The following is a 17779-nucleotide window of genomic DNA, read 5'->3' on the forward strand; positions in this document are numbered from 1 at the left end:
CTACAAAAAACTCATTTGTAGTTTTTTGTTGTTGTCTCAATAATGTAACCTGAGCCTCATCTCATTATTTTGCCATGCTGGTAGCAATTTTAACATCTCTCTAAATCCTGTTGAAAGGACTTTTACGACCGCACTCTATGCGGGAGGCAGCAGGGAGTTGAAAAGTTTATGGCTTGAGTATGAAAGGGTAGTGGTGCACTGTGAAAAATTTTCATACTTAATGTATAACACTTCAAATAGTAACCTACTAAGTTCATGCAGTTTCATTAACATCAATTCATGAGGAGTTGCTTGTACCTTCCTATTCCACAGTTAAGAAGTGGGAAAGAGAATTTAAACGAGGGAGGGAGCAAGTGTGCATGATCTAGTGATCAGTAATTGACAAGTGGCAGTTCAGTACGGTGCCAGTGTTTTGGGCATCCCATTTGAATGTGTGTATCAAAAAATAAAAGCAAACTTCATTCTACAGGTTTTTCATTTCCAACACAACACAATGCATATGGCCTAGGGATGATACCGTCACTGAGCTTAGAAAACAATAAAGATAATAAATGAACTTAGTTTATAAATATTAATAACATTAAAGATTTAATTTTAAAAAAGTGTAGAGGATGTCAACTTTTATAATTCTCATTGCTGATGGAGTCCAGAAATAAGAGTCAAAATCCCCACTCCCCAATCAGTAAATTAGTACAAGCCACCTTCCTTATAAAAGACCCATGAGGCATATTATGCAAGAAAGCATCATAAGAGACAAGCACAGGAACAGTTCATCTTGAACATCGAAACAGGTTGATGGCTGTTGAAGTGGCCAATAATTAACCACAGCATTTGTGGGAAACTTTACTGTGTTTTATACATAGAGTAAAAGAGACAGAGAAAAAAAAAACAACCAAAAGCATATGTGACATCATTCATATTGATTCTTATTATATGTGTAAATGGGAGGCTTTGGTTATGTAATCAAGCGATTCCTTGTAGCCTGTTTATACTGCACTGCAAATTGTCTTCTGTAAAAAATCCCTTAATATGACAATCTCAAGAGTTTATATTTTGAGATTAAATTCTTGAGAATTTAGTACCGCCCACACATATGCAGTTACCCTTTGCACAAGGAAATTTTTGTTTCAAATTCCAGTCAGTTAGCATCATTCTGTTACAAAGAATAAGACATGGTTTTTACATCTTGCAGTACAGTACATGTGGATGTGTAATGTTCCATGGGGACTGAGAGCCATTTGTTTTGTTGTGTTGTCATATTTAATGAAGTGCTGGAGGTTTGATGTTTTCCTCTTTATGCTGACCAGGTGTCTTGAAGAGAACCACTACACATTTGTTGCCACCAAAGTGATGTAACAGGACTTATGGGAGGCTTTGATCATGTAATCAAGTGATTCCTTGTAGCCTGTTTATACTGCACTGCAATGAGAAGGTGAGCTTGAGTGGATTTTAAGGAGGCAGGCCAACCAGACTTCTCCTAAATCTTCTAAAATAGAAAGATATATATTGGATTAATCAGTGTTTTAGACTGAGGATCTGAAAACACACAGAATGCCTGTTCTCCTCTAAGCCCCCTCTTCTGAATAAATTCCTTTAACTAAGCAATAAAGCAAAGTGACTTTTTCTGTGTGTACATCCTGTGTACACTTACATAAAGAATAACTATGGCATATGCAGCTCTTTTGCTACAAAAGCAAAATGTCACAAGTAACATTGGGCATCTTACTTCCTGGATTGTACTCGCTGTATTTCTATGCAGCTTAGATGAACATTGTAAACTACACATTGGACAACATTTATTTCAGCAGCCTGGGTAGAGTGCTACATATGACATTTTGTCCACAGATGCTGATGTATTTTGAAACCAGACATTGCAGTTGGCATGCTTTCTCAGCTGAGCAATGAAGTGTTGCTGTATGAATTAGTTATGATGTCTGATACTGAAAAATTTAGTGAGTAACCTGAATTTTTTTTATTTGCTTTTCTATATGCCATTCATTTGTATATTATTTTATGCAATAAAATAATAATAAAATAAAAACAACCACAAAGCAGTTTATATATACTTGCTGAACTTGCAGTGGATATTAGTATAAAATCACTGCTCAATTTAACCTCCATGATGGTATACAGTAGTGGTTTTGCCACTTGTCACTCATTTTGAGAGATCTGGGTTCAAATCACATCATAGACTGGGAGAATTTCTAAAGGCCTCACCAATCAAGACAATGGTTAGCTGATTTCAGCCACAGATGATAGAGTTTTTTCCTCCATGAGTTGTTTCAGGTTTCTCAGCCCTTGCAACATGAAGACAGGCCTAAACACACACTTTTACAGCCTAGTTTGTACAGCATAATACACAGTGGTGTAATATGGTACTATAGTGAGTTGTAGATGCATCTAAAAAAACAAAACAACTGTGCAAAGATTTCCCAGGTATTGCATTACTTTCAAACAAGTAGCTAATTTACCATTAAGATGGGACACTGCTATGACAGCCTCTTTCAAGATTTTCTGATCCCTCATCAGGCAATGTGTGGTCTCTTTTAAATAAGTGATGAAAACATAGCAATGCCATATGTTTTAAAGTAGTGCAGTAACAGGACATTGCAGTGGCAAATTTCCTTCTGTTGTGAATGAAATATTAACTAAGTGGTTTTAAATTCTGCTAGCACAACAAAAACAAATTATGCTTATAGAAGACAGTAAACAAAACAATGATATTTGTTTTTGCAATTTTCTTAGAGGTGGCAAGAGCTCATTGAAGCCATGTAGATGTTAGTATAGATCTAGGAAAATTGGGTCGACGGGCTGAGGAATGGAAATTGAAGTTTAACGTTGACAAATGCAAAGTACTGCACATGGGTAGTAGTAACCCTAGAGCAACTTATCAACTGTGTGGTACTACACCTTGTAGTGGAGAATGAAAATTACCTTGGGGTAATCGTTCAGTCAGACATGAAATTCTCTGAGTAGTGCAAATGTGCTGCCAGGACAGCTCATAGGGTTTTGCCAATGATATACAGAAACTTTGCTGGCAGGGATAAGGAGGTAATTGTCCCCTTGTACAAAGTTATGGTTAGGCCGCATCTTAAGTACTGTATACAGATTTGGAGGCCTCACTTTAAGGATATAAATCTACTGGAACGGGTGCAGAGAAGGCAACCAGATTGGTGAAGGGAGCAAAAGGGTGCTCTTACCTAGAAAGGCTTCAGTTCTGCAAATTGCAGGGTCTCAAGCTAGGCACCTGTGGAGCGATCTGATTGAGGTGTTTGATTTGATTTGATTGAGTAAGCTGAATGTTAATGGTATCCTTCCACATGCTGAGACTACACACATGAGGGGCATAAATTCAGGTTGAGGAAGGATGTTTGCAGGGCAGATGTGTGGAAGTTTGCCTTTGGCCAGCAGGTGGTTGATTGTTGGAAGTGGATGGGTTGAATAAATTCAAGGGTGAACTAGACAAATTCTTGGAGAGCGGGTGGGTGATTTTTTTTTTTTTCCTGCTGTTGCTATATAAGATTGCTTTCTTGCATCATTTGCCATTAATACAGGTCAGCCGTCACTAATCTGGCAGCATTGGGACCGTGGGGTGCCAGATTAGTGAGTTTGCCGGATGACCGGTGGTTATTTTAGCACATACAGTTTACCCAACAGCTAAACACCTCATCCTACCTTTAACACATTGACTGCCAAGCTGGTTTAAGAAAAAAATTCCCCAAGGACCAAAACAATATTTAGCAAATAATTTTTGATTGGTGATTCTAAAATAAATATTGTATTATCAGTGTTGTCGTTTTTTTGCTTAGAACATAAAAAGAAAAGTCTTCTTTTTTTTTTATGTTGCATATATGTGGTCGATGTGGCCAAGTAGGTTACTTTATTTTTTAAGAAGCCATGTCAGCCACATACGTGTGACGCTATTATAACATACATGTTAAGGTTGTTTGTGATTAGTTTATTGCACGTGTGCCGAACGCTGCAATAAAACTAATTGCGATAAAATAAACTCTCAAATGTCGTAATAACTTTGTCAGTATTGTTAGAAATTTTGTGAAAACAAGTTCGTTAGCACGCTGTATTATCCATCATATTGTGTTGTGTTTTTCCAAGTTTGTAAAGTGTGTTTTTAAAAAAAAAAAAAAAAATCTAAAAAGGAATGGCTAAAAGAAAATTACTAAAATAAGAGGAACCGAGAGAAATTGTCAGAATTTACAGTTAAGCAGAGTTAAACTTCTCACAGACACACTCCTGTCGAGTTTTTTCAGAAGTTCAACTTTACCTGTTATGGACAGTGTATGGTGTTTGCACTTTACACCACAAGAGGCACTTCCTTTATGCATTTCAACCATGGCTAGGGTTAAAAGTGAGCAGGTTATAATAATAAATGCAGAAAAACAAGTGAGAATGGCTTGCCAGTTTTTACGAGTTCGCTCCAACAGCTGATGCTGCAACCAATGCTACCAAAACAGTAGCGGAAAGTTGGTGCGCCAACCCGGGAAATTTGAAATTATGTCCGAATTAGCAGTGGAACCGGATTAGTGATGGTTGACCTGTACTACTATTTATTGACATACGGTAATATGAAAAAGAATATTTCAGGATATTTTTTGTTCATTGAAATTTATATGGGCAAAAAAAGTACTCAGGCTGCTCCTAAGCATTGGACGGACCTACCAATGATGATTTTTCTTGTTGTATTATTTTTAAATAGACACACGACCGATCTGAATGAAATCCATTTTGAGACTGAAACAGTTCCCATGTAGTTTACTACATCGTGTTACATACTATGCTTCTGGTATGTAACATGATGCACCCATCTAGTTCAACAAAATGTTCCTACAGAACATACATGCTTTATGCACTACTTTATGCTCTCATGTAGCCTATAAGAAAAGTTTTTCTGGCGCCTCCGTAGCCAGGTGGGCAGGAGCAGCAGTGCCTAGCACAAGCTTCTTGATTAGACCGGGGTTCGAGCCCATGACCACCAAATACGGAGGATGCGGAAAGGTCAGGGAATAACCACCGCATATCCCCTTAGTTGCTAATGCTCCTAAAAACCAAATAACAAACAACAAACAAACAGAAGTTTTTCTACAAGAAAAGTTACCGCTTTTATTTGCATTTAAATTTTTTACATTTCTGTTGACATGCAGCATAAAAAAAAAATCATATTATGCCAAGCAAGGAATAATTCACTATTAAAGTTTTAGAATTAATAACAATGAATTTTTTCTAACTTTTAATGATTTATTATGCCAATTTATCAGATATATTCATTTCTTATACCTTTATATAAGAATAAGTGACTTTCATCTAACTTCATATTGTTCTATATTTCCTTCAGATGTAGCTTGAGAAGTGATTGTGCTGAAGCTGCCCAAGATCCTCTATATTGGTTATCGTATAAGAGTGGAAAATGCACTACCATTACAAGTGTTCATCCACCACAAATTCAGAGGACTACCGCTCGCATTGTGAGTTCTGATAAAGGTTTTTCAGACTAATTAGCTAGTGGTATGATTAGTGTTTGTTTTTTCCATAATATCTCGAAGACATCACTTAAATCCTTGTAGTAAATTTAAAAACTATTGGAGCTATAATGCAGTGCATTACAACTATAGTTTATGTATTAGTAATATCCAAACAGCAAAATTTGTATGGCGCGCGCGCGCACACACACACACACACACACACACACACACACACACACACACACACACACACACACAGAGAGAGAGAGAGAGAGAGCGAGCAAGAGAGCAAAATTAAAATAAACCTTACAAGCTCTTTCTTGTACAATGTAGGCACAAAGAGAAGAAATATAAGTATAATAAAAATGAAATAAGTTAGGAAAAATCATTTAAATTGTACCATTTTGCCTTGCTATATCACTTCAAAGTTGCACACCTGTACTATATGTCAAATTTTCCAATGAACTGACCAGCAGTATATGTTCACCTCTACATTGATACCAAGGCTGTGCTGCCAATTTGTTAACCAGACAGCATTACGAGTGTTCATCCACCACAAATTCAGAGGACTACTGCTCGCATTGTGAGTTCTGATAAAAATTTTTCAGACTAATCAGCTAGTGGTATGATTAGTGTTTGTTTTTTCCATAATATCTCGGAGACATCATTTAACTCCTTGTAATAAATTTAAAAAACTATTGGAGCTATAATGCTGTGTATTACAACTATAGTTTATCCAAACAGCAAAATTTGTATGGCATAGAGAGAGAGAGAGAGAGAGAGAGAGAGAGAGAATGAGAGCAAAATTAAAATAAACCTTAAAATCTCTTTCTTGCACAGTACAGGCACAAAGAGAAGAAATATAAGTATAATAAAAATGAAATAAGTTAGGAAAAATCATTTAAATTGTACCATTCTGCTTTGCTATATCACTTCAAAGTTGCACACCTGTACTATATGTCAAATTTTCCAGTGAACTGACCAGCAGTATATGTTCACCTATACATTGATACCAAGGCTGTGCTGCCAATCTGTTAACCAGGCAGCTTGCTTGAGAAGAATTTCAACTAAGGACCATCCCCAGTTAAAATAGTCTGTTAAATTTTATCAAACTAATTTTAACAAGGGGCTTGGATAATCCCCAAAAATATAACAAGGGAGCTCTTTCCCCCCATTCTCCCTCCAGCATCCCTGGTTGATCCTCTTTTTACAATTTCCTTTTGCATCTTGCATAGTATATTACAATTAAGAGTCACTGTCTATTTTTAAGTCAATTATTTTTGCTCTTTTAAAAGTTTATATTGTAAGATTTTATTATGCTACACAGTAAATTGTGAAGTAAGTGAATATATAGATGTACATGAGAGGCTTCTCTTATGTAACACAGCCATTCCTTATGGCCTGTTTAGTACTGTACCACAGGGTAGTTTCTCTGTAAACACTGCCACAATATGGAAGCACATTTGCTCTTAAGAAATTGACAGTTTTAAAAGTTTATTTTACTAGTGTAAACTCTCAAGCATTTAATATCATCCACACCTGTAGTTACTTCTAAATTCCAGTCATTTGGCATCATTCTGTTGCAAAGATTTAAGATGGTGTTTTTTTTTTTTTTTTTTTTCTTTCATACCATAGTGCAGTATTTTCACTACGGATGGCAAACAAAAGTTTTAAGCGGTGAAGATAAAATGAAAGTTATAAGAGAAATATAAATTGGGAAGAAGAAGAAGAAGAAGAAGAAGAAGAAGAAATGCATTGTTGCTCACCAATTTAACTTATCAAACTCAACAGCGCCATGCAGTTTGGAATTCAAAACAAAAAATTTAGTCATTTTAATAGAATTGTAGCAAAATGAAGTACATAGTATGAGCTGTAATGCTCAATACGTTCTACGTTGATATTAATATTTGCAAAATAATAAGAGGAGTTTACCTCAATATAGTACGTAGAACACTTCCATATGATACTCTCCAGAAATTAAAACGAAAAAATCAAAAAACTTACATTAGAGTAACATAATAAAAAACCAATTAAACACAATTAAGTCAATTTAACACAATTAGAAATCAATTTAACGCAATTAAAAATATTAAAAAGAATCTAACGAAAATATTCAGAACGATTTTCCTTCCTGAAGCTGACAACGCTTTTTGACCGTATGTTGTGATCACAGGAATGAAAATTACTGAATAGGGTTGAACATGAAACTTAAATAGTGATTATTTGTCTTCGTGCATGCGTGCTAAGGTCCACGCATCGGAGATCAAATATGGCCAACAAACATTAACAGAATTCTTGTGTAATTTAATTTCTACAGTTTCTGCAATTAATAGTCACGTATAATTACATTGGACATTAAGTATTTTGGCCTCGTTAAATAAAAAAGTATATTTTTCGTTAATGGCATGAAAGGATTGAATTGAATAATTGAAATAATTGAATAATTGAAATAAATGAATTTGTACTAATTCTGGCGCTGCTGAACGAGAAGCACGAACTGAGACTTCATATTGATTTACACGAATATTCAGAAAAAAACACGTCAAACATTGATAAGATGAGTTGCAATCACTGCAAGAAATGTTGTATACCAGGTCATTAATTGGCAAACGTGGAAAGAACCGAGCGATTGTTCAGTATAGTGTGTAATTTCCGACTCGTCTTACCAAGGTTCGACATGATTTTTTCGTTTTAATTTCTGGAGAGTATCATACGGAAGTGTTCTACGTACTGTATTGAGGCAAACTCCTCTTATTATTTTGCAAAATGAAATACTTACATAAACCTGAACATTCTTATGTCCACAGGGTTCTTTTAAAGTAATTTAAACTGCAAAAGAGTGAAAATATCCTGGTAAATAGTCCATTTTTAATGATTAAAACAGAACACGTTTTGTCAGATTATTTGGAATTAAGAACTTTGTGTGTTATGCTGGTTTGATTTTATGTATATATGCAAATAGTCTGTGCAATACCTATGAAAGTGAAACATTATTTAGTGTAACCGAGTCATAACTATGTGTAATATGTGTGCATTTTATGTCAATTGAATTTGTACTAATTTTAATGTAATTTTAAAAAATTTCAACCTTTGTTATTATTCAGTTATAACATCTTATTATATTATTCAGTAATTATATTATTCATTTATAACATCAAGATATTGCTATAATCTCAATGATGCTATAACTGAGTTTGACTGCACTTCAATCATCACAAATTAAAACTGGATGGGAACAGAGCCCAGAGTATTAGAATTTTGACTGTCAAATAGCTGATAAAGATGGAATCAAAATTTTACTTTATTTGCATTTAGCATTAATTCTAAATGCATAAACTTGAGTCTAGCATTTATTGAAATATTGTATGCACTTTGTCATTCATTATTTAGAACAGGATATTGCTCCAGCTGAGCTTGTATTTTTTGGATGAATTGATTTTAATTAAAATATTCTTTTAAAGATTTTCAAAAGCAAGTAATATTTCTTTTTGATCTTATTCATTTAGCTAAGTTTAGTTATAGACAATCTTCCTGTTCTGGAAGGGCACTTTTTCTGTGCCTTCACAGCTTTGGGGAAAACCTTGGTGACTAATGCAACTCGTTCTGCCAATGCATTAAATTGTGCCACACCTCACACAGATTCATTGCCACCAATACCACCTGGACAGCGTAAGTATTCTCTCTCTCTCTCTCTCTCTCTCTCTCTCTCTCTCTCTCTCTCTCTCTCCCCCCCCCCCAAAGGTATTTTGAATAAAATATTCATTAATAGACTTCTAAATTAGAAAATAACTTTGTAAATCATCATTATAAATCTTCCACATGCTGAAATTTAACAAATTTATATTCTGATATTATGAATATAAAATTTCAAATGGGTTTATATATGAGATGTAGCAATAAAGTTTCTGAACTGGTGCTGTTGCAGTCATGTTCAATGAGTTTGAAAATAAATGTAAGTAGTATGTTGTAATGTAATTCAATCGTCCTCCAACAGATGGTGGTACAGAGGTTGTCCAGTAGACTGGCAGGTTACAAGCAACAACCAATTTTGTTAGTAGTGTTAATGTTCCTTGTCATAGTTTTGCAATTCATCAATGAACAAATATCAAATTTTGCTTTAAATTGGGAAAATGTACAACAAAAATGTATGAAATGCCAAAAACTGTTTATGATGAATGTTAAATCATACCAGTGTGTTATAAGCAGTTCAGAGACAGACATGAGGATGTTTGCAGTGACCCAAGAAGTGGGCATCTGTCAACCTCTTGATATGAAGACAGAGTTGCAAAAGTTTGGGAAATTGTAGCATGAGATTGTCATTTGATCCTCATAATGGTGGCTGATGAGGTGGATATGAATAAGGAGATGACTTGTGAAATTCTGCATGAAGATTTAGGGAAAAGGAAGGTCTGTGCAAATTTGTGGACAGCCTCAAGGATGAGCAGAAGCACCAGCAGACTTCTTCCTCTTTCCCAAGATGAAACTGCTCTCAAAGGAAAGAGATTTCATGATGTTGAGGAATAACTAAAACTGTAACTGCCAAACTGAACATTTTCTCTTTTGACACCTTTGTGACTCCTTTCAGAAACTTTTAGAACGGTGTAATTAATAAGTGCATTCAATGTGGTTCTGATTACTTTGAATAAAACATTGCGTTCTTTTTATTGCATCAATCCGAGAACTTTATTGACTGTATGTGTATTTGTTTGTTTGTTATTTGGTTTTTAGGAGCAACTAAAAATCTAAGGCATATTGCTCCAGGGATATGCAGTGGTTATTCCCTGACCTTTCCGTATTTGGTGGTCACGGGCTCGAACCCCAGTCTAATCAAGAAGCATGTGCTATGCACTGCTGCTCCTGCCCACCTGGCTACGGAAGCATTGTGTGTGTGTGTGTGTGTGTGTGTGTGTGTGTTGTAAGTAAAGTAAGACAGTAAGAAGAAAATGTGCTGTAAAAAATTAATACATCTAAAAAAAAAAAATTGAGAAAAATAATATGTACATAAATTTAGAATATTTAAATAAAAGGTAAATATACCATAAGTTTAAAAGCCAATCAATGATAAATTTAGACTGAAAATGCAGAGGCTAAATAATGTGAAATATTATAATGGAGCTGTTAACTGTCCATGAAAAACCAAATCCAAGAAACAATAAAAAATAGAGAACAGATGACTATTGTGTCCTTTTTCATTAGAATGCCACAAGACAACAGTAGTCATAGAAATTTCTTCATTTCAAAAGTTATACAAATCTATGTAACAGGCAGAAACTGACCAACTAATGCTATCCTGCTGATACAATAGCCCTGCAGAATGATGGCCCTTATGCAGTAAAGAAATAAAGACAAGAAAGCTTAAGCACTTACACTTTATTTCTTTTGGTTGTTGTCAGCTGAATGGCTGCTTCACATATCATATCATATCATATCATATCATATCATATCATATCATATCATATCATATCATATCATCATATCATATCATATCATATCATATCATACTGCTATATTTACATTTTAATTCTGATTTCCTATTTTAGACTTCTTTTCACTCTTATTGGTGGTATGAATTAGCATATGTGTAAGCGCTTAAGGTTTCTTGTCTGTTTCTTTACAGCATAAGGGCCACTGTTCTGCAGGTCATAGATTTGTATAACATTTGTATTATGGGTCATAGATTTATATAACATTTGAAATTCAGTAATTTCTATGATTATTGTTGTCTTGTAGCCCTTTGATGATAAGGGACACAATAGTTGTCTGTCTTCTATTTTTGTTGTTTCTTGGATTCAGTTTTTCATGGATAGTTTGCAACCCCATTATCATGATATTTTACAGGCAGTTCTCGATTTACAAGTTCCCGGGTTTACGAGTTTTTTTTCCCCCAAAGTATTAACAAAATCGAAAATATGAACATTAATTGCGAAAAATGAATGTTAACCATTCATAATTACCGCATTCCAAATCACGTGCATAGCTATACAATACAGTGTACCCTGCTTTACGATATTAATCAGTTCCAGAGACACCATCATGTCGTTAAAGTATCGTAATGTGAACCCAATAACACATTGTTTTTTTGGTAATGCTTTTTTTTTCTTCTTTTTCTTTTTTTTTTTTCAAGATCTCGGAAGTTGAAATTTTCGCTGTATAACTAAGCTATTTATCTCTCTAAAATGGCATTTTTAACGTCACGAGCGTGACCTTAAGGCAATATAAAAGGTCATGAGCGTGGTTTGTAAATTGTATTAGTTACCAATTCAAATCATTAAAATGCACTATAGTTTCATTGTTATCATATTTTCCATTATAAGAATCAATTTTGAACGGCTTTGTGATATTTTTCTAAAGCACATTTCTGGAGGTCACGACCATGAAACAATAAAAACAAATTTACACTTTCTGGTTTATTTGGTTTTTCTGTTACTGCAAGTATTTATAAACGGATAGTAAACTCATCTTGCATTTGCGAAAATATCAATAGCTGGAATTGTGTGATTTTTTAATGCTGTTATGGTGAAATGTGTTTCCCCTTTACTGAAATCTTCAATTGTATAAAAAACATAAATAAATTTTCAGAATCGTCTTTTCATTCCTTTTTTTTAAGCCTTATGAACTTGTTACTCCGAGCAAATCATGTTAGTTGCAATTTGCGTTCCATTAAAAAATGCTTATGTATACAACATGAAATTTATAATTAAAAGAGAAGATTATCTTGGAAACAAACGCCTCTTGAAACATTTCTGAAGAAGACGACTCCTTGTGAAACAAACCAAACGAGTGCCGAGCCAATAATAAGTGATCAACGAGTGTACATTTAGTCGATGATGAAGAATAAACATTCTTTAATATTTGTAAGTCGTAAATAAAATCTCTATTATTATAATTTGTTTGATTTTACAGGCTACGTTTTCATTTCTTTTGATAAATCAATCATTGTTTCAACATAAACTAATTAGCTAGCTAATTTCATTGTTGAGAACATAACCCCCTTTTTTTAACCTTATGTCTATGGGAAATAACTTCCCGCTTTATGAGTTTTTGCTTTACGAGCGCATGCTAGGAACGAATTAACTCATAAAATCAAGAACTACCTGTATTTGGCCTCAGTGTTTTCAGGTGTTGCCAGTCTAAATTTATCATTGATTGGCCTTTACAGTCCTTCTTTACTGTCTTCTTTAATTTTACTTTCTAGTGGTGTTATCATGTCCAACATTTTGTTGGACATGCTATGTCTTATGATTGCCATTTTTTATTTCATTGTTTTTCCCTTTTCTTATTTTTTAATTTAATTTACATTGTGTGTGTGTGTGTGTGTGTGTGTGTGTGTGTGTGTGTGTGTGTGTGTGTGTGTGTGTGTGTGTGTGTGTGTGTGTTTAAAGGCTTTCTCATTGGTTTTAGCTCAAGGCACTCATACCTTTTTCCTGCAGTATTTTATTTTTCTATTTCTTTTGCTGTGTATTAATATTTCTTCTCTCTGATAAACATGGCCTTACACATCCATTATTTATGTATTCTCCATGTTTTCCTATGTGGAGGATTATGTATCTGTCTGTCAGTATTCAGTAAGATCGGCCTGAATATATGGATATATTTATATAGACCTCACTAACTTTGTGTTTGGTAATTAGTATAGAATTTTGTTGCAAGAAAAATAATAAAATTAAATGGAAGAGTGAAAAAACTGAAAATATTAGCTAGGAAGTAATGTGTGAAAAAAAAGATTAGCTTTTTGAATTTATAGCTATAACTTATTTCAAAAAATTATTTAATGGCAGTTTTTTAAATGCTTGGAACACATGTATTAACATTTTTATTAATATTCCTCTTTTTTTTATGCTGTTCTATTAGTTGAACATGCTGTTTGATAAGAAGTTATCAAACAGCATGTTGCCTTGCTTACTAGCAATTTTTATCATTTTAATATTTTACTCTGTCATTAACAACCAGCTAAACAAAGTATGATTGCATTTTTCCTCCCTCAAATTTGCAGGTATGCTAGTTTTTTTCAATTCTTTTAGTTTTTCCATTCCATTTCCTTATTACTTTTTATTGTAACAACTTCTACTAAGCATCAACCACAAATTTTCCAGTTAAGATTTGTGTATCTATTTAAACATTTTGTTACCAAAATTTACCTCATTGGGATGTTATCCTTCGTTGTACTGTATGTTAATCGTGCATTAAATTGTATAGTGATTTTTTTTAAAAATGAAAACCCCAAACAAGAAAGGTATTGGAACCTGTAATACTTAGTACTGTGCTTGGTTTGAAGGTTGAGAAGATGAAAGAAGATACTTGTTGACATTAGACTTCAATTTCTGTAGATTGTAATGTTCACGAAATACATGTGAAGGGAGATTATTCCAGAAAACAGAAGTTTAAGAGATAAGTGAGGAAGAAAAGAAGTTAGTCCTGTGGGTTTGAAGTTGGAGAGTAAGAGGACTTTGACTGGTTGTGTAATGTGTTTAGACTGGTTTGGAAGAGAGAGGAGGAATTATAGAAACTACTTTTAGAATACTCATGGGACTATCTGTGGAAAAGGCATGCAGCAGAAACAGAAAGTCTATGAGACAGAACGAAGAGACTTTTCGAGAGATAAGTTATTAATTTACCTAACTATTAATTAACTCTCTTTTGAATGGAAACCTGAGAGAGGTTGTGGAGGCACCACTCCAGATGTGTGAACAATATTCCATGGTAGGGTGGTTTTGAGATTTGAACGGAAGTAGCTCTTTGAAAGAAAAGTAATGCCACAAGAGTGAAAGAGAAAACCCAGTTTTTTTAGATGAAAGGGAAGTAGTATTTCTTATGTGCTTATACCAAGAGAGATTAGAAATCTAGGTGCCATCGAATATAAGCATAGAAGCAAAAGAATCCTTTTTGTGGGATATAATACTGGATTAAGTTTTAGAAGCATTTAAATTAGTTATCTTTTCCTTAATGGAGAATTATCTGGAAGTCAGAATTTGTGGAATTGGTGGTAGATAGTTGATGCTGTTTGTGCAGGGCATGGTTTCTCAAACTGTAAGGTGGAATGTAATGTGCTATCATCAGCAAAACTATGGATAGGATTTCCAGTCCATGGAAATCCTAATACTAAATTTAAATACTAATTAATATACAAGAGTGGGAGAGAAAACTGAACCTTGGGAAACACCAGCATTAATGGAGAAATTAGAAGGCAGAGCACCATCTACCATTACCAGTAGCAAGTGATCAAAATTGTAGAAATCCATTACAATAAATAGTCATCATTCCATAAGACGGAAACTTATAAAGGAGACTTTAATGCCAAACATAATCATTTTTGTTTGAAATGTCAAGAGCAACTGTTTGAGTTTCACCAAATTTTTCCATTGAATTTCTCCATAGATAGGTAACATAAGCCAATATATCATCAGCAGATCAACACTAACATTCCAAATTGGCGAATCATTGATAGGATGGAAGGGTTGAAGATAGTTTTTTGAGTTGGAATTTTAACGGATTTCTTCATTATTTTAGAAAGAGTAAAATTGCAATGGGATGATAATTGAATCGGATGGATTTGTCACATTTTTTGGAACACCCCGGATATGAGAAAATTTCCAAGCAGAAGGAAAAACACCAGTAGAATAAGAAAGTGGAAAAATACCATCAGGATCCAGAGCCTTCTTGGCATCAAGATTGTTCAAAATTCTTCTGACATCCTTTTGACAGAAGATCACAAAAGGCATTGGGTGAATTGTACTGGGAATGAGGTGGGTTACCATGATCATCAGTACAAGAGTTAGAAATAAAGTAGAATGCTAGCAGGCCAGCTTTATCTTTAGCTGTGGTAGCAATAGAACCATCTAGTTTTATCGTAAGTTGGAGTACAGATGGGAAAAAGTTGCAGCTAATAGCTGTGGCAAGAGACCAGAAAATTGACTACCATTTGAACAATAAGCAAGTTTTCTGTTCTTACCTGTTGAAAACCTAGTTTGGGCTGATTAATAACTGCTGTACAGTTGTTGCGAGCTTTGGTGTAGACAGAAAATGAACTTGGAAATTTGGATGCAAACCATTTCCAATATGCAACATTGTTATCTTGAACAGCCTTAGCACATTTATTGGAAAACTGCAGTCTAGATAAAGGATAAGATTTTGAGGAGGGTTGTGGAATAAAGGATTTCATCCCTACAAGAATAATTTCAATGGCACGATCTGAGAAAACCTTGACACAGATGTAAAACAGTAATCCAACCAAGAGAAAGAAAAATAGAAATCTTGAAGATCATTCTATTTTACATTCTTGTAATGCCAAACAGTGCATGGCTGAGAAAGGCTCTATTAGAGAAGAGGACACTGCCAAATTGTGATCTGAAGTGCCTGGAGGACCACTCACCTTGACCCTGTATTTAGAATGGTTCATGAGAAAAATATCAAGAGTGTTGGCTGTGTGGTTAAGTTTATCTGGTATTCTGGTGGGTAAATGAACAATCTGTGCAAGGTAATTAGTAATTGCAGAATCCTCAGCATCTTGACCAGCTGGGTCTAAGTAAAGTGTTAGTTGGCTGACGGTACCAGGGGCTCCCCCCCCATCTCCCCATTGTATTCTTTTTAAGTTACACACAACTCTGTGGAGGCCAGAGATTTTAAAAGTGTGTGAGGAGTGGTTTGTTGTGTAGTGTTATGTTCTATTGTTTCTCTGACCATTTAGCCATTGGGTTCCTATTAGTGCCCACCGTTGCCCACACTTTGCCACGCGGAGGCAAGTCAGGCACCCAGTAGATTATTTAAGTACTTTGGCAGGCTCCACCACCTAATTTCCAAGGATTTCAGTGGCAAGGCCTATATATATATAAAGGGGGGGTGAACAATAGATTTACAAGAAAACAGTAGAATTTAGATGTTGATTGGAATTTGGCAGTATTGTTCGGGGTGTACTCGGTCGGTTTAGTTAGAGTGTGGGGGGGGGTATTGTTTTAGGATTTTATGGTGCATTAGCGTCTAAGGCTATTATGCACCGAGTCAACGTGTGTGTTGGGGGGGGGGGAGACTGAAGACTGGGGGAAACGGGTAGTAGGATGGGGGACAATAGAGTAGGTAGCCCCAAAGAGGTCAGTGAAGATAAGCCCACCAGGCGAAGTATGGGAGAGGCAGGGAGGGTCCCTTCCCTGCCTGGGGATGGGGTTTTAAAGGGAACCGGGTTATAGTATCCAGTTCAGGTTGCCAAATGGTGTGTCGGCAGCAAAGCCTCAGTGTGTCTTCGTTGGTGATGGTTGTCAGGTCCATGTAGTGTTGAATCCGGTAGGAAGGTCAAACTGCTCATCCCACTCTGGGGGTGGGATATATTATCTGGCAGTGGCAAACCCACCAGTCAAAAGGGGTGGGAGAGAGACACACATTTACTATTCATAATTTGCATTCTCACTCTACTTGCATTCTTTTTTTTTTTTTTTTTTTTATACATATTTATTTTTTATAAATTTTTTCCCCCCCATTAGGTTATGTACATAATAATAGTATACAGTCAGTCCTCGTATAACACATGTTTACACTACACGAATTCGATCAAACACAATTTATAAATAGGGAAACGATATCGTATATATAACACGAACCGTATGCTTATGCACGATTTGCCTTTGTGTTTACAAGAAATGGCAGTCGAATGTGGAATCGCCCCAACTGAAAGCAACACGATAGGAATGAAGATAATATTCTGAAAATGTATTTGTTTTTTATATCAGTGAAGGGAAACACATTTCACCATAATAAAGTAAAAACCCACACAATTCCAGCTATCGGTATTATCACAAATGCAATTAGATCAAGTTTACTACCAGTTTATAACAGATTCCACTAGCAGTAACGCAACTGGAAATTGTTTTTATTGTTTTATGGTAGTAACCCCCAGAAATGTGCTTTAGTAAAATGTGAGCTAGTGAGGTGTTCATAGTGTGTCTCTGCCTTTATGGTGTTGTTTATTCAGTTGCTACATAAACACAGCTTTGTTTATGTATATCAAGCATGCCTCCTCATTTTGTAATTGTGCTTTATTCCCTAAAAATGAGTAAAATACTTAAAAGGTGTGAAAAGGAAGCGTCCTGGTGAAGACACTATAGATTCAGAGAAAAAAAGAAAAGCAATATCGATAAACAGAGGTGGACTGGGTCAAAAATTCTTACCCGGGAAAATTTGTAGTGGCCTCATACTAGCATTTATGGCCAAAATCACACTGGCCTCTGGCCCACTGGGGTTTCCCCGGTAAGACTTATGGCCAGTCCGCCTCTGTCAATAGAGAAAAAATATGAAATTGTGAAACGCTTTGAGCA

At 35.1% G+C, this 17779-nt stretch overlaps 1 protein-coding gene across 2 annotated transcripts in view; it reads left to right on the forward strand.

Annotated features, from left to right (window-relative positions):
- Positions 1-17779, forward strand: part of LOC150080687 (plexin-A2-like) — a 1379917-nt gene that overhangs the window by 636757 nt on the left and 725381 nt on the right. For both annotated transcript variants that reach the window (XM_090381876.1, XM_090381877.1), the window contains 2 exons: positions 5351-5480; positions 8984-9146. In XM_090381876.1, coding sequence (XP_090238002.1) covers positions 5351-5480; positions 8984-9146 — 293 coding nt within the window. The remainder of the gene's footprint in view (positions 1-5350; positions 5481-8983; positions 9147-17779) is intronic.

Source organism: Mastigoproctus giganteus, chromosome 9, assembly GCF_048544385.1.
Source record: "Mastigoproctus giganteus isolate SK-2022 chromosome 9, ASM4854438v1, whole genome shotgun sequence".
NCBI classification, from domain to species: Eukaryota; Metazoa; Arthropoda; class Arachnida; order Uropygi; family Thelyphonidae; genus Mastigoproctus; species Mastigoproctus giganteus.